The sequence below is a fragment of the Amphibalanus amphitrite genome, unplaced genomic scaffold, assembly GCF_019059575.1.
Source record: "Amphibalanus amphitrite isolate SeventyFive unplaced genomic scaffold, NRLGWU_Aamphi_draft 001267F_arrow, whole genome shotgun sequence".
NCBI lineage: Eukaryota > Metazoa > Arthropoda > Thecostraca > Balanomorpha > Balanidae > Amphibalanus > Amphibalanus amphitrite.
This window is the reverse complement of record NW_024882760.1, coordinates 68,430-90,179: the sequence shown is the minus strand read 5'-3', so window position 1 is coordinate 90,179 and position 21,750 is coordinate 68,430. Positions and strand designations below refer to the sequence as shown.

The following is a 21,750-nucleotide window of genomic DNA, read 5'->3' as shown; positions in this document are numbered from 1 at the left end:
GGGGGGGGGGGATTCACTCCCGCATATCTGGAAGAGTGAACATACATTACTGGTATATTTGTAATTAGTAGCCCGCTCCTGATAAGCTTTCGAAACATAGGCGACGCGCTTGCGACAGCCCTTGTGCTCTCTTATCAAGGCTTTTGGGAAAAGCAGCTCATCTAAGTAGGTAAAATGACGTCATGCACCAAACATTCCGATTTGTTTGTTTTTAACATTCCTCTCCGTCGTCAATTCATAACATTCCGAAAGTTGATAATCAAATTTAATCGTCCAGTAATGCAGTAATGTAGTGTGCAGGAAAGAAAAACGCATTTGTCAAAGATGAGCAGAAAACACGTAAAATTTCGAACAGTTTAAATTCATGCCGCTCGGCCCATGTGTACCGTGATAAAAATTGGGCGGGAGCTTGGGCGAGAGCATCGGACGAAGGAAGATTCCTACACAGGGATGAAAGGGATGAAGAATAATCCGTGAAGAAAGTGTGGAGGATTTGTACGTTTAGTGAATTAAAATTATGATATAAGGGTGTTATAAGATATTTGAGGTTTGTTAATGAATCACCAGAGTGTCCGCTGAACGTCAATGTTGTTTAGAAGTTTTGAACGCTGCTTTGCTATATCAGTGCACCTACCTTGGCCTTTGCAGGTATTTATTTACTTAGATATCCCCTGTGATTTAAGTTGAAACTGCCGAGCTGTTAAGTCAAAGATTTGAATGTTCTCAATATTCAATATTAAATTCATTATTTTCAGTTTATTTGAATTGTGATTGAGTTAAATCATCTCAGCTCATTGCAAAAATATTCTGATTCAAGTACCATTTAGAGTAAAGGAAATCAAAAGGGGGTTTAAACTGGAATAGCAGTGCCGTAGCTTGAGCTGAGCCTGAGACAAGCAAATCAGATTTTTTATGACCCAACAATCATCCTAGGCAAAGATATTCCAATCTTGTCCAGAAAAGTGCTTTGCTGAGGAATGCAGTCACATCATCGTCACTCGTCGTCGTCAGCCAATCAGCATGCTGCTTACAGCCAATGGGTTTGATCTACGAAGTATGAGTGGTCAACCGCAACGCATCAAAAGCTTCCAAAGTCCATGTTGATTAAAGTCAAACAATATTTTACCTACTGTATAGTTCCCATATTAAAATATACAAAATAATCTTTTTGTAAAAAGGTTTTATTTTCTTTGCTGATCATTTTGAGTTAAAAATTCATAAATCCATTGCATGAAAACTAGTTACGGTAAAGTTACTATTCCCTTTAAATGAAATTACCACTTTATTACATGTGGCTTTCAGCTGAAATAAAAAAAGCAGTTCAAGTTTCATTTTTGTAGCCTGAGTTGAGACTCATATTAAGCAGCTTTTTGGCCCAACAATAACCATAGGCAAAGTAAGGTAAGGTAAGGATATTCCATTTGGAAATCATTCTCTTTTACATGAACTTTTGCCTTATGGAACTTGGAAGAACACATAGCTTTATGAATGTGAATAGTCGTTCCCATATGCAAATACATATTTGAAAAAATGTATTTTTGAATATTCATTAATTTCTTGTTGATGAATTGAAGCAAAAATATCAGAAAACTTGAAAAAAAAAATAATTTGAGGGAAGTGATAACTGGTATATTACCTCCTCCACCAGTGTCCACAGTCTTCATGTTTGCTAATCAGTCGGGGAAACTGTGGTCAAATCTTCCATTTTTAGAAAGCCTTCCATTTTTGGAAGGATTTTCTATATATGGGTACGCACCTTCCAAAAATGGGTACGCTGACGACGTCATCGTACCCAAATATAGAAAATGTTGCGCATATGTTGGAACTTACCGATTTCCGCCGAACATGAGGCAAATGCGACTATCGCCCCTGGTCGCTTTCTATTCGCCATAGTGAAGTGTCCATAATCTAGCGTGGATGCCTAAATCCTAGCGTGGATGTATTTTAGGTAATTTTTCAAAGTAATGAGTCGTGGAAAATTGACAAAAATTTACCGACAAACGATGGTTTTATAAGACTTTATCAAACATTTTGTAAGCAAAAAGCATCAAAAACGAAAAGTAAATATCCTTAAAAGTACTTTAGTGACGGGCCATGTTTGTTCGATACCGCTGACTTTATTTACAGTGCGGAATTGTCTGGACAGAGTGCGGCGGTTTCGGGAGTGTAGTGGCGAGTAACACTTGTATTTGTTGCCGTTTTCTGCATTTATTAGCATATTGTGTGGTTGATTTCAATTTTTTAAGGCTTTTGCCAAACATTTGGGTGGAGGTCTCGTCATTTTTCAATGTTTTTTTCCGGAATATGGGACGAATTAAATAGGCGTTGCTGCGCCGTTTTTCGTGTTACTTTCTATCGAAGGAGCATGAATCTTCAATTTATATGAGGAATAGTAAGTTTAATTTAAACCATTTTTTGTCAGGGCTATAGCTGTGTTCCTCCTGGTTGGTTATTGACCAGCTGTTTTCTCTTCTGAATTTCTATGTGTCCTCTAGAAGTAGAAAAAGAGAGCAGTGCGCCAGGACACCATGCTATTATATCACTATGTACATTGACATAGCATGCCTGTATTACCAACACTAGCACTGCTGCTTCTCCTTATATCAATGATCATAAATGGCAAAATCAACTATTAATGTTACACATTTAAAAAGGCCGTAACTTAAATCAAAGAATGTGAATCACAGTTGGGAACACTGAGATTAGACCTTCCAATTTTGGAAGCCTTCCATTTTTGGAAAATGCATACCCATTTATGGAAGGTCCTTCCAAAAATGGAAGGCTTCCAAAAATAGAAGATTTGACCACAGTTTCCCCCACTGTAATGGGTTCATTCCATTTTTTAATCTTTGCTTTCCACTGGTAGAATACCTTTTGTATTTTCCAGAAGTGGAAGAATCTCATGTTACTATCCTGGGCCCATTCTTTGAAGAGCTGTAAATAGGTTTTGAATAGAATTGGCTTAGTTTTAGGTTTATGATGTGTCACAAAATTTTACATGCAAAATGTTTTACACATTTCATCACATCATATATTTACATTCTCTCAAGCACATGATTCCTTTGGTTCACTTTGGGTCAGATATTCACTTAGCAACTCCAGTATTTTGGCATGTTGCTAAATGCTGTTACATAAACATCATGTTTTTTTAACATTATGTAATATTTAAACCCTGGCTAGTTGCTGCCCATTTGGAGTCTTTTCCATTTCTTGGATATTAGCTACACTATTGAATAGCTACAACTTCCTTCCTTTTCTTCAATTTTTCTCAGAAAGTAGATAGATAAAATGGTCATGATCTGTTATTAGCATACTAGCTTTCTGTTTTTTCTTTGATAGATTTTAGAAGTATTACTGCTACACTGATAAGCTTAGAAATGATTTGAATCCATCCCTTGGGTAAACATTTGCATATTATGCTTGTTATTAGTTATCAGCTATGAATGAATAACATTCCCTGGTTGTGATTCTTCATAAATTTTTGAAATGAAAAATAAATTGGTTTATTATCATGCATAATAGGCTTTAAATCAAATATTCATTATACTTGTTAACCCTCGCCCTGGTGGGTGGGAGGGGGGGTCGATGCGACCCCCCCCCTAAGGTTTTTCGAAAATAGCGTAAAAACGGCGGCGCCCAATTCGGCACAGCCTATGGGGCAACCTTTTTACATATGACCTGAAAATTTCAGGTCCGGGTGACCTTGGGTCAGGTCACCAGGTCAGAAAAACCGGTACAAGGTCACAGTGTTCCATTTTTCAGACTTTTTGGTGGCAAATCACACCTAATGGGGAAAATACTTTCATCCCTAAAATATGAATGACCGACTTTACTTCATCTCGTAAAAAAGTTTCATGTATTTCCAACAGCCAGTTTACATGTCACGTGACAGTTGATGATACATCCACATCCTTTTATTTCACAGGCCCTGTCAAGATTCTGACATGAAATCCTGGTTTATCAGTTGGCATTCAAATTGGCATTACACTTTTGCAAATATACTTCGGTTATTTATTTCCTTTTTTCTCATCCTAGGATTTTTTCTCTTCATCGGCACACCCAACCAAAATCCAATTTTAGAACACTGCAAGGTCATGGTCAAATTTCAATTTTCTTTTTGCACCTGTCCAACTCACAATTTTGGACTGATTTCCTTCAAACTTTCAGGATGTGCTAAGTTCATCGAGTTGTATAACATATAGTTCGGGTTTTTTATGTGACTGACCTGAGGTCAGTTAGAGGTAATTACGTCGTAATGTTAACCCTCGCCCGCATTGGGGTTTTTCCAGCGGCGAACGTATAAGGGGGTCCGTTGGGCACCCTGCCTTGCCGTTTCGCCCCTGATCGAGCTAGAGCTTCGCGGAAAGAACGAGCGTGCTGCCCGTGACGAGAGGAAGCCGATGATACCGAATTTTAAGGTCCTAGGTCATTGGTTGACCTTCCAGGTCAGGTCAATGACCCAAAAGTCGGGAAAATCGGGACCTGTTAGAACGTCGTAAAGCGTGGCTGCTATGGGGTATTCGGGGTGCTGATCACGAATATCATGTTAGTTTTGATCACAGATGATGTCTTCATGCATTTAGCTCAGGTCGGGTCAGGTCAGGTCAGGTCGGTCAACCAGTAGAGCCTGCAGGGTATTCGTAGTAGGTGTCAACCGCCTCTGACAGCTTCGTAACATGTTACGAAGGCACCAAAACTACTTCGTAAATGTTCGTTTGGTTGCTAAATTCGAATTCAGCTCCAAAAACTGGCCTAGAAACATGTAAAACTCGAAAAAGTGAACCGAGGTCATCAAAGGTCAGTGACCTGACCTGACCTTCAGCCTTCAGGTGACCTTGAACCCACGAAAAGACTGCAAACGCGCGGCTAATGCGAGCCGACATACGCCGAATCGCGATTCCGGCCAAACATGGTCTCGAAAAGTAGGTCACAGGTCAAAGGTCATCTGGGTCAGGGTCATGAAATTTTCAGGTTAGGTGTAAAATTGAGTAATGCGAGGGTACTGAAAGTCTCGTCGCGATCGGCCGCTTTTTACGCGAGTTATTCGCGAAAAGCCGAGGGGTTCGTTTGACCCCCCCCCCCCCCCTATACGGGCGAGGGTTAAGCCTATGGGAAAATACTATATTCGGAAAATACTGGAGATATCCGCTATCATTCGACGCGCCTTGACGTGGATTTCACTGGTGCTTTTCTTTTTGCTCTATCTTAATTATATCAAAAGTTATAAGCGAAAAACTTTTGACCTGTTTTAGCGAAATTTTTACATTTATACCCCCCAAACCCGCCCCTAAATATTGACCTAGAGCAACCAAATTTGCACAGAAGGGAGAACTCCAGGAGCCAGGAGGCCCACCTACCTACCAAATTTGGTGTTTCTAGGTGCCATAGGAGCCAATCGCGAGAGGGTCGCATCGACCCCCTGCCCCCTGCCAGGCCGTATAATGAAAAATGCCCTGCCAGGGCGAGGTTTAAAATTTGCCTAATATTTGATAATATCTAGAATCCAGAATCAACAAACTGATGGGATCAGACACTCAGAGAGTATATGTCAAAACAATATCATGTTGATAATTTATGTTAAGATGTGACTATGAAAGGCAAAATGGTAAAATGTCATTTTTGCCTCGGTAGATGGCCTCATGGCAGACTCCTCTGACAGGACAATATCATCGATTGCAGTTTAGACGCCTACAGTCACTGACACAACTGGAGCTTTTCTGTAAGGCCAAGAGCTGGCCTCTGCCCACAGGCTGCAGGCCTCTTCACCTTCAGTTTTCATGAGTGCTCTCTTTTCCTCTTGATGTTGTGTTCAGGGGAGAAACTACATATTGTGTGCAGGTTTATCCTTCCACTGAGCATCTGCTGTATGTAATGTAATGTGTTCATGAATCCATCCATGCAGTGTCTTTGTAAAGGCCCAGGCAGTAAACTTTAGCTAAATGTATTCATTAACCCCCGCCGGCCGAGGGGGGGGGGGGCGGGTGCCGCCCCCCCCCATAGGTTTTTTTTCACGATAGCTCCGAACACGCTGGCAATAGAGAGCTGAAACTTGGCATACCTGACCTTTGATCTAAGCCGGATCTTTTGACACCAGCCGCATTTTTGGGTCAGGTCAGCTCACTGACCTATGACGTCATAAGTGAACCTCTGCACGGTCTTCAGATGTCGCAACTTCGCAACGCCCTCACTGCCAGAGGAGATGTCACAGGGAAATGAAACTTGCAGGATCTAGTATCCATTATGAGTCTCACAACTTAGATATCTCGGATTTTTCCTAAAGGTGATATGAGGTCAGGTCATTTTCGTGACCTCACCATTATAAGTCAATGGGGAAAAATGAAAACTGCTATTCTGGCGCCGGAAACGATCTCCAACTATCTCAAGCACACAGAATCGTGATTTGATGCACTCCTTGCAAGGTAAGATGCGTCACTTTTGCAATGTTGACCTTGCGTGACGTCATTTATGACGTCATCAAGGTCATATTAGTTTTTCGTCAATAACTCTTGATCAAATTGAGCTAGCGACTCGGGAAAGCCACCAATGGACTCAGGAAGACCTGCCGAATCGAATGATATGCGACATGACCTCTTTTGACCAACTTCGTGACCTGGGGGTGCTGACCTGACCTTGACCTGAGGTCAACACCCCAAGTTGACCTGACCCGAACAAAAAGTATATCATTCGACGCGCCTGAGCGAGGCGAACACGATGCTGCCAAAATCGCGGCTCTGCGGCCGTTTTTTGCGAAGTTATTTACCAAAACCTGAACCGTACCTTGGGGCACTTGACCTGACCTCAGAGGTCACCGGTTGACCTAGGACCTTAAAACCGGGTACAAATCTCTGCGTCTCGTAACGGCGCACACGCTCGTTTTTTCCGCGACGCGCTAGCTCCACCAGGAGCGAAACGGCGAGGGGGGGGGTCGTACCCCCCCCCCCGGCCAGCGCGTATGTAGAAAACCAATAGGTCCGGCGAGGGTTAAGACTTAAGTGTTACAGTTACCCAAAAGGGCAAGACTGAATGCCCTGGCCAAGTTTCTTGGCCTTTTTCTACACTCGATATTATCTTTATTGCATAGACCTAAACAGTTGGGGCATTCCACGTCAAATCGAACAAAAATCGGCTGTTTTGCACCTTACCATCAGCGATTTCATTATAAATTTGTGAGCGAGTTCCTGTGTGGCCCCGGACATTACATTGATGTTTTTTGCACATTCTGACCACAGGTCTTCTAAATATAGGGCATCAAATTTTTACAAAATGTTGCATCTTTATATTTTTGAACGACCATAACTTTGGTTGTACTTGTTTGATTTGAATGAAATAAACCTTACTGTTAAGGTAATTTCTTAAGCATTTGTTTAGAATTGCACCTACTTAAATATATGACCTTGAAATTTGCTTAACTCTGTTCTTAAGCACAAATATTGAAATAGCAAAAAACACGTCACCTTCGATTTGGCTCATTTTCATATATTTTATTGCCTACCATATTCTTAACAACCTGTGAAAAAATTAGAGTGGGCCATTCATAAGTTTTGAAGAAAATTGCACATATGCAAACGTGTGTTAGCACGCGCAGTGGAGGGGGAAGAGCGAATTTCGCCCACCCCTCCTGTTTTTCGCCAATATCTCGTAAGATTATTGCGAAATTAATTATGGCTACCTGTCAAGAATTGTATTGGACATCTCATCGTGCAAGCAATAAGAAAATCGGTTCACAACTGTTCTAGTAATAGCGGTGTAAAGTGAACATCCTGTCGCCGCAGCGACGCGGCGACTCGGCAGCCGGCGCCGACCGCACAGTGATGCAAATGGGGTTCACGAGTGGCCATAAATACCCAAAAGTCAAGTTTACCAAATTGAGTTAAAGGGACCCTCCCACCTTAACATTAGATTTGAGTTGAGATAGCCAAATTGGTGGCCATGGCCTGAAAATACCGGTTTGGGCACTCACAACATCGAAAAATGCTTTAATTCGGAGATATCGAATTTCAAACTTGCAGTTTTCGGATTCTAAGGGGCTAATGCATTGGTATGCCCCCTTAGAATTTGTGACGTCAGCGGAGATCTAACGATTTTAAATCTTTTACTAAAACGTTTGGTAGCACGCGGTGGTATATGCTGCTTTGCGCGCAACAAATGCCGCACTTTCAAATAAAGTCGCTAGGAACAGCTGAGATCCCAAAAAGTAAACAAAAGTAAAAGTCTTGAAATCTTGAAAACCGGTGAATATTTTTCGATGAAATTTGGTAGATATTCGTTTTTGCTCTTTCTGAACCGAGCGACATCACTTTCATGCCAATTCATTAACTTTTTTGAAGGTGGGAGGGTCCCTTTAATTGCGATATGGCCGAGTAGACAAATGTTTGGGGCATCTGAAATCATATGGTTTTCATGTTTTTGTCAAAACCTGCCTCGTGTATAATCGTCAGAAGTTGTGACATTTTCTAGGTCGTAAAATGACGGTCAGACACTCGCAAGTTCAAACGCCGCTGGTTTGCGTTCATTTCGTACAAATTGAAAAAATTATGCATGAGAATGATCCCCAGAGCCTTCTGCTTCTAATGCCGGGTCACAAAAAGCCGCATCTCATTCGCTTTGGCGGTAATCTGACTATTTATCATCATGTTGCAATCGCAGTTTTTTACTAAGAAAAAAAAATGCTTTCGTTTCACCTACAGCACTTAACACAGTGTCTGCCCGTTAGTCCACCATAACATAGCCTTCCCTAATCATTTCTGAGTCGCATCGTTAAAGAATTAAGGCGCTAGCACAGGGCTGACCGGCGCTACAGAGGTTTTTGTCCGGGCGGTCGGGTGCCGCAGTGGGCGAGTGGGTGCCGCCGCGCGGCGTCCGGGCGGCGCGGCGGCGCGGCCGCCCGGGCCGCCCGCTGCGCCGCGGCACCCGACTGTGCCGGACGAAAACTTCTGTAGCGCCGGTCAGCCCTGTGCTAGCGCCTTAATTCTTTCACGATGCGACTCAGAAATGATTAGGGAATGCTATGATATGGTGCACTAACGGGCACACACTGTGTGAAGTGCTGTAGGTGAATTGAAAGCATTTTTTTTTTTTGGTAAAAAACTGCTGTTGCAACATGATTACAAATAGTTAGCTCACCGTCAAACCAAAATAGATACGGCTTTTTATGACGTGGCATTAGAAGCAGCAGGTTTCGGGGATCATTTTCATGTATAATTTTTGCAGTTTGTATGACATGCACGCACGCTAGCGGCATTTGAATTTCAAGTACCTGACAGTCATTTTTACGACATCGAAAATGTCTCGACTTCTGACAATCCTACACGAGGCCGGTTTTGACAAAAACATTAAAATCATACTTTTTCAGACACCCCAAACATTTGCCTGACTGACCATATTACGATTTATTCGATTAAGTGAACTTGAATTTTGGGCCTTTTTCGTATTTATGGCCACTCGTGAACCCCATTTGCATCACTGTGGACCGCTACGCGCCGCCTGAATTGTAGACTGTGCCGGGACGGAACAGAACGGTTCCGTCTTTACATCGCACTCCCTACCGCTGATTACGTTCGATTCGCGTCAAATTTTGTAAGAAGACTAAGAAATGTACAGGCAATCTTATGGTGAAAGAATTTTGAAAATCGGTTGGTAAACAATTGAAATATGAACGTGTAAACACAAAGTTGTGATTGCTGCGTTTCCCGCATCGGCCGAGCCCGCCTCAGCCGGCGACATGTTACTCCTAGCAGGCCTCTAACTGCCATATTTATTATTGGATTAACTAGAAATTCCCCATACATACTTTAAAAAAATGTATGTTCTTTCGTATAGTGAAGATCAAAAGACGTGAAGATATCGTTGCGTGATAATGTTTTCGTTGAATTTACTTCATGATGCATTTCCACACGGCTCAAAATTCACCGCAAAATACCGTTTGCCTGAGACACTTTTACTATGGAACGTGAATGCTTGACTACGATGACTATGCATTTCCATTCTCGCAGAGTTTGGGATATCACTAATCAGCAATCATTCATTTCAGAAAGTGTACACAAGCAAGCATGTCTTGACTCTGTCTTTCAAGGTCACGCGCGGTTGCGTGATGTTGATGCATGAAAACGGCGTTTGCCGCGAAAGTTATGAATGGCCCACTCCAATTTTTTCACAGATGGTTAAGAACATTGTGACGGACATAATATGTAAAAATTACCCAAATCGAAGGTGACGTGTTTTTTGCTATTTAAATTTTTCTGTTTTAATTCAAGGTCAAATGCATTTCAAGGTCACTTCAATTTAATTTTATAATTAAAAATCAAAGTCTTATCAATTGCCTATAAGACCCTGTTAATATCATTTTGATACCAGAAAAGGAACCAGAGTTATAGCCATTTAAAAAATTGATGTGTGGCATTTTTGCTATATTCGATGACCTATATCTCAGCGATACGTTATCAAATTTCGAAAATATTATACGTAACTCAGTTTTGAACCATGCCCAGTCTGCCTACAAATTTTCAGGAAAATCGAAGGGGATGACGGATTTCGGTGTTTGATTTGACGTGGAATGCCCCAGTTACTTTGTTACCATACCCCAGGTGGCATGCAAATGAAGTTTTGAGCTAAATGAGATGTGGTCAACGAGGGAACTGTTTTGCTTCAGTCATACTTCTAAAATACCTAACTTACTTGCAAGTGCTTATACTGGTTGGCTGTTCAACTTATGGTAGCTTTTTTATCTGCTCTAGAGGGGCCGTAAAAATTGTCCCTCGAAAAACGGTAGAGAGTGGGGGGGGGGGGCTTGTAGACCCCCTCCCCTCTTAAGGAGAGAGGGCTCCCTGTTTTGGTTGGGGCTTACTTTGAAACAGATAGGGCCGACGAGGGTTAATGTGCAGGTGCATTTCGTCAATACTTTTAGCATTGATGGATATATTTTTGGCAGAACGTATTTGAGTGGTACAGTGGTATATCAATGCTAATAGTCATCAAGCTATTACTACTGCTGTCGGCTGGGTGTGATGTTAACGGCGACTGTCTTCCCCCCCCCCCTTCCCCCCAGGGGTGGTGAGTGCGCGGCCGCACCATGGCCGCCGCGCTGGAAACGCTGCGCGACTGCTGCCGCACGGTGGCCGGGGATCGCCTGCGCGACCGGCGCGAGAGTGCTGACCAGCTGCGTCAGCTCATCGCCGACAACGCGACGCTCTGCGCCGAACTGGACGACGCCGGCCGGGACCGTGACCGACTCAACTGGACCTACGTCTGGGAGCATGTCGTCATCCACTTCCAGAAGGAGATGGACAAAGCCGAGGAGGACGCCCGCCGTGGGAAGAACCTGACACAGCGCGAGCTGGTACCGCGGCAGGCGGTGTCGCTGCTGCGGGCCGTGGCACACCGCGCCAACCGCGGGCGGGCTCGTCTGGAGGCGACTCAGCTGGCCGGCACGCTGCTGGCCGCCCTGCGCCACCCGTTCCGGCGCGCAGCCGCCGGCCCAGAGCTGTGTGCGATGCTGAGCGCCGCGCTGCTGGAGCCGGCGCTGGTGCGCGCTGAACTGTCGCTGGTCGGCTGGCGTGACCTGCTCTCCGGCGTCATCTCGCTACTGGCCGAGCCGCCGCACCGGCTGCAGACACACACGCTGCGCTCGCTGCTGTCGCTGACTGCCGAGCTGGGCTGTCAGCAGACGGCGCTGCTGGCGCGGGTGCGCGGTCTACTGCCGCTGCTGGACGCTGACGGACTGCTGCGCGATGCGCCGCCGATCACACTGCGGCTGGTGAACGTGGTGCTGCGGCTGACGGCTGCCTCCGGACGGCGCGCCGTTTGCCGCGTCGGCGAGCGCCTGTTCACCTCCGTCTGCCAGCTGGCTGACGCGCGCCATCAGTGCCAGGAGCAGGTGCTGGCCTTCCTGCGGCTGCAGGTGTGCGCCCGCGCGCCGCTCTGCCTGCGAATGGCGCCCGCAGAGGAGACGTGGGCCCGCCAGCTGAGGAAGATGTACCAGGTGGTGGTGGACGAGGTGGAGTCCCGCTGCCTCCGGAGCCGGATGGTCGGCCGCGCCGCTCCGCTGACCACCCCGCTCTCTGACGACTGGGTGCGGCTCTTCGCCGACGTGGCGTATCTGCTGTTTGAAAGGGACGAGGACACGGTGCTGGATGTCACCCTGCTGCCCAGTCTGTCCACCGACGGCCGGCCGGCCAAAAGGCGGCGACTGGAAGTGGGCGTGCGGGCCGTGTGTGAGAGAATCTACGAGACGCGCGCCTCGACCGAGTGCGTGCCGTGGCTGCAGCTGCTGACGGCGCTGATTGGCGCCCACCCGGACGCGCTGAGCGCGGCGCAGCTGCCGCCCTGTCTCAGCCTGCTGGTCAGCCTGCTGGCCGCCGGCAGCCGCCTGCCTGAGGTGGTGTGTCACCAGCTGCGGCTGGCCGCGGCACTGCTCGACTGTGCGGCGGCGCAGCGCGTGCCGGACCGACAGGCGGACGACGTAACGGCCGCCTGGGCCAGGATCTGGGAGCTGGCCGTGCAGGCCTCCTCTCTGGTGCAGCGCCAGGACGCCAGTCACGCGCTGCTGCAGGCTCTGCTGCGTCGGCGCGCGGCGCGGCCGGGCCGCTCCTTCCTGGCGCTATACCTGCAGCGAGAGGCGGTGCCGGCGGCTGTGACGCCCCCGCTGGTCGTCACACTCCTGGAGTACCTGCGCCGGTTCGCTGTTCCGCAGCCGCCCGGCCCGGCCGCCGACCCCACGGAGACCCGCTGCCGACTGGCCCAGTGGCTGCTGGAAAGTGGCTGCGAGCCGCGAGCCTCGGCAGAGGCGCTCGTCCGACTCGCCCTTCGAGACAACGCGGCCGACCTCGGCAGTTTGGTGGAGTGGTGTAGCAATGAAACTGCTGCTGGCACCGATTGGTACACAGACCTGGGCGAGCTCTATGTGTGCAGTGAGCTGGAGGAGCCTCTACGTGTCGCTGATTCGCCACCGACGCCGCCGGCAATGCCGCCAACAGACGTGGGCGAGGCGAGTGTGGCGCCGCTGAAGACTAAGATTTTGTCAGAGCTGAATGCGCTTGTGACGGCTGCAGAGAGGCGAAACGACGACCCCTCGGCCGGCGATGCCGCGGTGTCTCGCTGGTGTCGTGCTGCGTGCGACACGGCGGTGCTGGCGGCCAGTACTCTGCGATTCGCCGGCGACTGTGGCCTTTTGTCGGCTGACGAGCTGCGCCACTCGCCGCTGGTGGCTAGTCTGCGTTCGCTGGTGACTACCCTGCTCCGGACGGCAGCAGGGGAGCTGTCTGCGCCTCCCACTGTCGACTTAAATGCCCACCTGACTCTGCTGTCCCTACTGACCGGACTACGCGAGCTGTTTGAAACGGCTGAGGCGCCGCCAGTCGGGTCCCCTCACCAAGCCGCCGCCGGGCGCCGCGCGCTGGGTAGTCTTCTGAGGTCTGCCACGCCGCGAGTGTTCACTCAAGAGGCGCTGCGGCTGCTCAGAGACGAGGCCTCCCGATTGTTGCCGCAGTCGAGGCGCGCCAGCCATTCAGATCCTCTTTCCGACTCGTCGGGGGAGAGTCCACTGGATTCGGAGTTTTCTGAAGCCGAGTGCAGCAGCGCACAGGAGCCGGGCCGTGACAGTGTGCTGGATATTGCACTACATGAGCTAGAGGAAGTGCGCCTTGAAGCTTGCCGCCTGCTGGTCTCTTTCGCAGATGTCGACGCCGGAGAAGACGTTATCGCCGGATCGGAGGCACCAGAAGAGCTTCTGTCTGACGTCTTCATGGCGTTGTTGGAGAATCGGTTGGATGTGCGTCACCCGGGTGATATGCGCATAGCGCTGGATCTCCTGCGTAAGCTGCCGTCGTCCTCTGCGCTGTGCACAACTCACGTGGTCTCGCTCAGCGAGCTGCTGCAGGCGGTTTGCCGCGCCTGGCCCCGCGATGTGGCTGTTAATCTAGCCGTGCTGGACACGATGGCCGGCGGGTACGTGCAGGCAGTGGCACGGCGCGGCTGTGACAAGGACCGCGCCGACGCCATGAAGTTCGTCACGGTGATGGTGAGGAAGGCGGAGACAGCGCGGTTCGGCGAGCGCTGCCTGCTGTCGCTGCTGCGGCTGCTGGCCGCGCTGGCTGAACAGGACCCGTGCGGCCGCTGGGCAGTGGTGGACGGACGCTGGGCGGCGCGGCCACTGCTCACTCACCTCAGCGCGCCTGCAGAGCCCAACGAGCGCGGCGCCGGCGCCTGGAGCACCCACCGCTCGCGGCTGCTGGCCACCCGGCTCCTGGAGTCGGTGTTTGCCGCCCGCGAGCGACAGCCCGCTGTCGAGGGCGCCGCGCCCTCCGTTCAGGAGATGTTTGAGCTCATCTATCCGTCTGTCATCGAGAGCATGGCGCAGACTGCCGAGCAGGCGGCCGAGTGGACAAGACCGGACGACGCGCCGAACCGTGCCGCCACCCTGTGCCTGGCGCTGTGTCGTGTGGCGCTGGGCAGCAGCCAGTGCCGACCACAGGCGCTGTTGGCACTCTGTCAAGCCTCCCGGCTGCGTGACGTGTCACCGGAGCTGGTACTGCGCGCGCTGCGCCACCTGGCGACCGCGCTCGGTCTGGCCAGTCCACGACGTCTACTGGAGGCTCATCTGGACTTCATCGTGTCCCAGTGGCTGGCCGAGCGACTCACTGTTCTCGAGTTCCCGCACCAGCTCCTCGAGTTCGCCTCAGCCAAGGAGTTTGTTCGTGAAGAGCTGGGCTGTGTGGTGCCCCATCTGCTAGGGCGTCACCAGGACCAGTTGGCCGCCGTCGCTCAGTTGTTGGAGCAGCAGCCAGCCGAGCTGGTGCTCTCCTGTGTCCCGCAGATCGTGGCACAGGTGGTGCCCGGTCTGGCAGGCAGTGACGGCGCGGCGCTGACCACCGCGCAGCGACTGTACAGCCGGGCGCGCCAGCTGGTCGGCGGCTCGGAGACGTTCGACCGCGCGCTGGCCGCCCAGACAGTGGAGGTGCTGGCGGCGCTGTTCCGCGCCCACGGGGCGAAACCCGAGTGTATCGTGCCGGCTCTGCAGTTCGCTGCTGACAAGATGTACGGCAGTAGTCTGGTGGTGAGCCTGCGTAGGCCGGCAGAGGACGGCCTTCAGCGTCTGCTGCTGCTCCTGGCTACAGATGTGTCCGCTGCTGCCGGCAGCGCCGACCGCTTGGCGGCCACGCGGCGCTACTGCGCACTGCTGGACCTGCTGGCCGACGACTTCGCCCATCTGGAGGAGCTGCGGCCGTTTGTGATGCTGGACGTGCCGTCGTTTGTGTCACACCAGCTGGCCGCGCTGCGTCTGCCGGCTGAGGCGGCCGCCGCCGAACGGTGGGCGACCGCGCTGGGTCGGCTGGCACGCGCCTGTGCCGAGCAGGCGCCGGACGCCCTGGCGCCGGCACTGGAGCTGCTCTGTTCCGCGCTAGTCGGTCTTCACGAGGCCTGCGCGGGCGACGAGTGTGCTCCGGCTCGTGACTCGGCCGCCGGCACACTAAGGCTTCTGCTCGGGCCGCTGTCGGACGGGTACCGCGCGGCGGCCGAGGCGCTGACCTGCCTACCGGTCGACGGGCCGCTGGGAGGTTTGACGCTGGCGCCCGCCGGCGGCGTACTGAGGACACTCTCTGTCGGCGGTGCGCTGAACGTTCACGCGCTGCGCGCGGCGCTGGAGCAGGTGGAGACGCCCGGCAGCGCGGCCGCCGCCGACTGTTCGGACGCCCTGCTGGCCCGCCTGCTGCGACTGGCGGCCGGAGAGGGCGGGGAGCTGCGCCGCGCCGCCGCCCGCCTGCTCGGCGCCGTCGGGCCGCGCCGACTGGAGGGCGCCACGCTGCGTGTGTCGCCGCCGGCGTGGCAGCGCACCGACGCTGTCGGCGAGGAGGAGCTGCGGGACGTCCACCTGCTGGAGAGACTGCACCAGCTACTGACCGACCGGGACGTGAGCGTGGTGAGCGCTGCCGGCACCGCGCTCCGGGCCGTGCTGGCCTCGCCCGCAGCCACCCGCTGGCAGGAACTGCTAGCTGTCGAGCGGCCCAGCTTCGCCAGCGAGCTCCTCCCGTTCTACATGACGCGCCAGCCACTGACGCCCGAGAGACTGCTGACTGCGAGCGAGGCACTGCGCCGACTGGACTCTGCGACTCTCTGGGTGCCCGAGCACGGCCAGTACGAACTCTGGCTGACGGACGTGACCCTGGCACTTCTGGAGGCAGGCGCTCGCTCCACCCCCTCTCTGACCGCCCTCGCACCACTCTGCTCGGTGAAGGGCGCCGAGTTTTGTCGCGATGTGCTGCCCCACGCGACCTACGCGGCTCTGCTGTCGGACACACACGTGCGGGGCGTGCTGAGCCGCTGGTTCAACCGGCTGCTGCAGGAGCACCGGAGCATGCAGCGGCGGGAGAGCAGCGCTGTGGCGTCCACACCGACGCCCAGCGCTGCGGCCGGCCGGGCGCCTCTGGCCGCTCAGCCCCTCTGTCTTCAGGCGCTGCTGGATGTGGTGATGTACCTACGCCGGCAACCGCTGCCGGCCGGCGGCCGGGGCGACTCGCCCTGGGAGCGTAACTTCTGGCTGCAGCTGCAACTGCCGGCGGCGGCGGGTGCGGCCCTCCGCTGTGGCCGCTACTGCGAGGCTCTCCTGCTGGCCGAGGTTTGCTGCTACGCACAGCACCAGGATGACGCGCCGCTGCTCGCCCGGTCTGCCGACGGTGACGAGCTGCGCTCGCTGCTCTGCGAGGCGCACGTGCAGCTGGGAGACGCGGACGGCGTGGCTGCGCTGCGCACCGGCGGAGGCGACTCGCTCACTCAGGCCGTCTATCTGGAGCAGGAAGGTGAGTGGCTGCGAGCGCTCACCGCCTACGACGTGCTGGCGACCGAGCGAACGACGGTAGCGCAGCGTGGCCTGCTGCGCTGTCTGGCCGAGCTGCAGCTGCTGGGCAGCTCACAGACGCTGCTGCGCGGCCTGACTGCCGAGCTTGGAGCGACGGACGCGGTGCCGTCCTACCTGCTGGAGGCGAGCTGCGAGGCGGCCTGGCGGCTGGCGGACTGGTCGGCGCCCTGCCCGCCGCCGACCGCCGCCGCCACTCCGGGCCTCCAACAGGCTCTCTTCTCCTGCCTGTCTGCCTTCCGGGACGGTGACGTGGCGGCTGCCGCGGAGGCTGTGGAGCGGGGCCGCACCGCGGCTCTCGCAGTCCTCGCCGGGTCGGCGACGCCCAGCACTCACGTGGCCGGCCTGTGTCTGAGCCGGCTGCGGCTACTCTGGCGCGCCGACCAGCTATGTCAGGTGGCCGGCGGCTCTCCGGCCGAACTGAGCGCACTCTGCGACCGCTGGCGACACGCGCCGGCGCCGCGGCTGCCCTTCCGACTGGAGGAGCCGCAGCTGTCGTTCTCGGCGTCTCTGCTGGCGGTGCTGGCCGAGCGGCAGCCGACGCTGCAGGACGCCCTACTGCTGCGCCAGGAGACACTGCTGCGTCTCAGCGAGGGGGCGCGCGCCGCCGGCCGGCTGGCGGCTGCCGAGCGGGCCGCCGCCGCGCTGCCGGCCGACAGCGTGCCGTCCATCCGCTGCCGCGCAGAGAACAGCTGGGCACGCAGCGACGCCGAGTCGGCGCTGTGGCTGTGCCGCGGCCTGCTGGACGAGGGGACCAGGGAGCAGCAGCCGGCCGGCCGCCGCCTCCAGCTGGCCCAGCTGAAGGTGCTGTATGCCGGCTGGCTGTCGGAGGTGCACCGTGAGGGACCGCAGGAGATCCTGGAGCAGCACCTGGAGCCGGCCATCGTCCAACTGGAGCAGATGACAGACGGTGAGTAACGGCTGCTGTGTGCCGTTCACATTACTGCCAGCTGATCGCATATAGCTGAGACATCACGCTCTATCGCTACTTTCGCTTACTCTTATGTCCGTCTTTTGCAAACTTAGCGATTTATTTCACTTTTTACTGCAATATACATTTTGCTGCATGTCCTATGCTAACAATTGACTTGATGTGTTGAATGGATTAGATTCCCGCACCAAAACTGAGCTAGTCGCCTCTGTTGTGTGATGCTGTGAGCTGACAGCGTGCTCTGCTCGGACAGGCCCGGACTCGGAGCGTGCCCTGCTCGAGGCCCACTACCTGGCCGGCCAGTACGCCGACGCACAATTCCAGCGAGTCGACGAATGGGTCACTTCTGCCGACTTCGCCGCTAAGCGCGCCGAGGCGATCCGCATGCGACAGGAGGCCGACCAGTTCCGAAAGCGGGCGGCCGCCGCCAAAACCGACACGGACACCAAGGACTTCCACCGGCAGCACTTTAACCTGACGCGCTCGGCGGAGCTGGACGAGGCGGAGCTGCGCCAAGCGGAGGACGACCGGACCGCCTTCCAGCGCCGCGCAGTGGCCAGCTATCTGCGCTGCCTGCAGCTGGGCCGTCACCGCGACCTGCTCGTGTACCGGCTGGTGGCGCTGTGGCTGGCGGACACGTCCGGCCAGGTGTGCGAGCTGCTGCGGCCGGCCGCGCCGCGGCTGCCCGCCTTCAAGCTGGTGCCGCTGCTGTATCAGCTGGCGGCGCGCCTGGGCCGGCCCGGCTGGCTGCCGGAGTCCGCCCAACTGCTGGAGGAGCTGCTGGAACGCTGCGCCGCCGAGCACCCCCACCACACGCTCCCCGTGCTGCTGGCGCTCAAGAACGCGCACGCGGACGCGGCCGGTGGCGCTGCCCCAGCGACTGATGCAGGCGGGGAGGCGCGGACGGCGGCCGCTACCCGGCTGGTGAAGCGGCTGGCCAATAAACCAGCGCTGGCCGAGCCTGTGCGGCAGCTGGAGGCGGCCAGCGCGGCGCTGGTCGAGTTGGCCTACCATACCCACGTCGGCACGGCCAGCTCTGGCCGCGTGCCGTCCGGGTGTCGGCTGCTGAAGCTGGGTGAGCTGTCGGCCGTGGCCGTGCAGACGGTCCCCCTGCCGGTGCGCGCCGACGCAGACTACACGGCCGTGCCCACCGTCATCAAATGGGACAACAAGTATGACATGGTCGGTGGCGTCAACGCTCCCAAGAAGCTGCGCTGCCTGGGAAGTGACGGCCGGTGGCGGCCGCAGCTGCTCAAGGGTCGTGACGACCTACGGCAGGATGCCGTGATGCAGCAGGTGTTCTCTGTGCTGAACTTGCTTCTTGCGGAGAGCGCCGCGCCAGACCAACCGCCGCTCACCATTCGCACCTACAAGGTGGTGCCACTGTCGCAGCGCTCGGGCCTCATCGAGTGGTGCGTGGACACTCAGCCGCTGGCGGACTACTTGGCCGACAAGCGCGGCGGCGCCCACGTGCGCTACCGACCCGACGACATGACGCCCGCCGAGGCCCGACGCGCCATGCAGACTGTCGCCAAGAAGTCGGCAGACCAGAAACGGCGCGCGTTTGCCGAGGTGTGCCGTCGTCTGAAGCCGGTGATGCGGCACTTCTTCTTTGAGCGGTTCCCAGAACCGTGCGCTTGGTACGAGCGACGTGTCGCCTATACCAACAGTGTGGCCGCCTCCTCGATCTCCGGCTACGTCCTCGGCCTGGGGGATCGCCACGTGAGCAACATTCTCATCGACAAGGCTTCGGCAGAGGTGGTCCACATCGACCTCGGCGTGGCGTTCGAGACGGGTCGCCTCCTGCCGACCCCCGAGACGGTGCCGTTCCGTCTGACGCGCGATATCGTCGACGGTATGGGCGTGGCCGGCGTGGAGGGTCGCTTCCGACGCTCCTGCGAGCGCACGCTCTCCGTGCTTCGCGAAAGCGTCCAGGTGGTGCTGACGATCGTGCGCGTGCTGCTCGATGACCCGCTATACGCGTGGACGCTGACGCCGGACAAGGTGAACCGTCTGCAGCAGCGGGACGCCCACAGGTCAGCCGTGGCCGCTGGGGACAACCGGCAGGCGGAGCGGGCGCTGGCCCGGCTCGCCGAGAAGCTGCGGGGACAGGAGGCGGGTCAGGTGATGACCTGTGCCGCTCAGGTGAGCCACCTGATACAGCAGGCGCGCGACCCGGAGAACTTGTGCCGACTGTTCAACGGCTGGCAGGCGTATCTGTGAGGATGTGAGAGCGAGCCGGGCCGAAACAGCCAGGGCTGTTTCAGCTGCTGCAATACGGATGTGTTGCTTTTTGTAGCGAGCCAGCCGAAACGACGAAGGCTCTTTCAGGTGCTGTGATACAGATCGGTTACTTTTGTACTTGTGCAATGTAGCGGCATTCCAGAATAGACGTCATTGGCTATATTTGTGCTGTACCCCTATCTCTTTTATATGCGTCCACCATGAGGAGGGGGCACCAGGGAAGTGGAGAAGTCTGGGGGATGTCTGCCGTATTGTTTCCGTGTAAACTACGAATCTCAATACCTGTCATTTCCAACACCATATTGGTCGATGCAAACTGAGGTGCGATAACTATCACGGATCAATTTGGGTATGACAAGGTCGTTTAACTCGGTAAAGTAAGTCACCTTTAGATGGCAGCATCGTAGGGCGAAGTTTAAAGCTCAGTTGGACATCATATCTATGGGGTCACATATTCGAAGCAATTCAGGGTATCAGTGAAAACATTGTCAAGGGCTGATGTGAAATGGTATTGACAATGATGCGCTGTCCGTTGCGGTCTCAGGCCGTCGTTATATCCACCGATAATATGCAATGAAGGGTGAGCTCATCGCACGAGTCCGAACAAAGCTTTAGTTAGGGTTGATGCGGCCTTGGGTTGAAGTGTTGGAAAGTTTCTACTTTCTAGCTCAGCCGGACCTCAGTCACCGCGTGCCCTCTGAGCCCCCGGTGCGCTATCGGGGCGGTCCGAGCGGCGCGCGGTCACCTGACGGCTGATACGGTGCGGCGACCAGTGGGTGTCAGTGCGCCCGCCGCCGCCGCCCCGCCATGTTGCTCCGTCCGCTGCTGCTCCTCTGCGCCGCCCTGGCGGTGGCCGGCGCCGCCAACCCGCGGCAGCTGGACGCCGTCAGACACTTCCTGGAGGAACGCCACCTGCCGGCCGGCTCCGCACCGTCGCCCCGAGTTGTGCGCGTCTTCACCGAGCCGAAACAGCCGGAGCAGCCGGCCCCGCAGGCGCCGACACCGACGCCGTCGCCGTGGTTCGACTGCCCGACCACCTTTGGCCTGTACCCGGACCCGTACGACTGTAACAAGTACTTCCAGTGCAGCTACGGAGTGGCCTTCGAGGAACAGTGCCAGCCGGGACTCGAGTTCAACCCGAGGTCCAACTCGTGCGACTTCCCGAGTAACATCAACCCGCCGTGCCAGGCGATCCCGTACCCGACGGACGAGGCTCCGGCGGCGCGGCCGGAGGAGGCCGCCCACTCCGCCGCCCAGCGGCCCAGCGTGCACGTGCAGGCCGCGCCGGAGGTGCACATCAACGTGCCGAAGGTGCCGCAGGTCCACGTCCAGAAGCCGGCCCTGCAGCAGCCGCACGTCCAGGCGCAGCAGCCGCACGTTGAGCTGCCACAAGTCCATGTCGAAAAGCAGGAGGTTCCACAGGTGCACGTCCAGAAGTCGGCGCTGCCGCGTCTGCTTCACTAGGCTGCGGCTGTAGCTTCGTCGGACACTGTTCGACTAGATCGGGCAACTCCAGGCCTGGGAGGAGCAAGGCCGCTGACACGGTACTGCCTTGCAAGATGTGTGAGTGGTAATGGAAAATAAAGTAATGCAGTGCCTCTGAACTGAGCCTCACGTTTCCCAGCTGCTGGTCAACTAACCGTTGAGCGTTGCGGCACCCTAAACCCAGTAATTTTTTCACACTGAAACTGTTCCTAGTTGCATCCGCCTGAAATTTCGGTTCCTTGAA

The 21,750-nt window shown here is 54.5% G+C and overlaps 2 protein-coding genes across 4 annotated transcripts; both read left to right on the top strand.

Annotated features, from left to right (window-relative positions):
* The first annotated feature begins 397 nt into the window (after positions 1-397).
* Positions 398-21,629, top strand: LOC122371652 (serine-protein kinase ATM-like). Of its 3 annotated transcripts, none has more exons than XM_043348112.1 (3): positions 398-547; positions 11,045-17,756; positions 18,031-21,629. In XM_043348112.1, exons 2-3 carry the CDS (start codon positions 11,069-11,071, stop codon positions 19,998-20,000), a joined length of 8,658 nt encoding a protein of 2,885 aa, XP_043204047.1. In that variant the 5' UTR covers positions 398-547; positions 11,045-11,068; the 3' UTR covers positions 20,001-21,629. The 3 variants fall into 3 exon arrangements, with proteins under 3 accessions (XP_043204047.1, XP_043204048.1, XP_043204049.1); XM_043348113.1 differs by having other exon boundaries at positions 413-495; XM_043348114.1 differs by having other exon boundaries at positions 543-648.
* LOC122371654 lies at positions 20,829-21,485 on the top strand. The gene has a single exon (XM_043348117.1). The coding sequence runs from the start codon at positions 20,829-20,831 to the stop codon at positions 21,483-21,485; it is 657 nt and encodes a 218-aa protein (XP_043204052.1).
* Positions 21,630-21,750: the final 121 nt, after the last annotated feature.

What these genes read in the sequence shown, in the direction of transcription:
- LOC122371652 (XM_043348112.1), top strand. Translation starts at nt 11,069, where the DNA reads ATGGCCGCCGCGCTGGAAACGCTGCGCGACTGCTGCCGCACGGTGGCC. An exon ending in ACTGGAGCAGATGACAGACG is followed by an intron (nt 17,757 to 18,030) that starts GTGAGTAACGGC and finishes CTGCTCGGACAG; the next exon opens with GCCCGGACTCGGAGCGTGCC.
- LOC122371654 (XM_043348117.1), top strand. Translation starts at nt 20,829, where the DNA reads ATGTTGCTCCGTCCGCTGCTGCTCCTCTGCGCCGCCCTGGCGGTGGCC.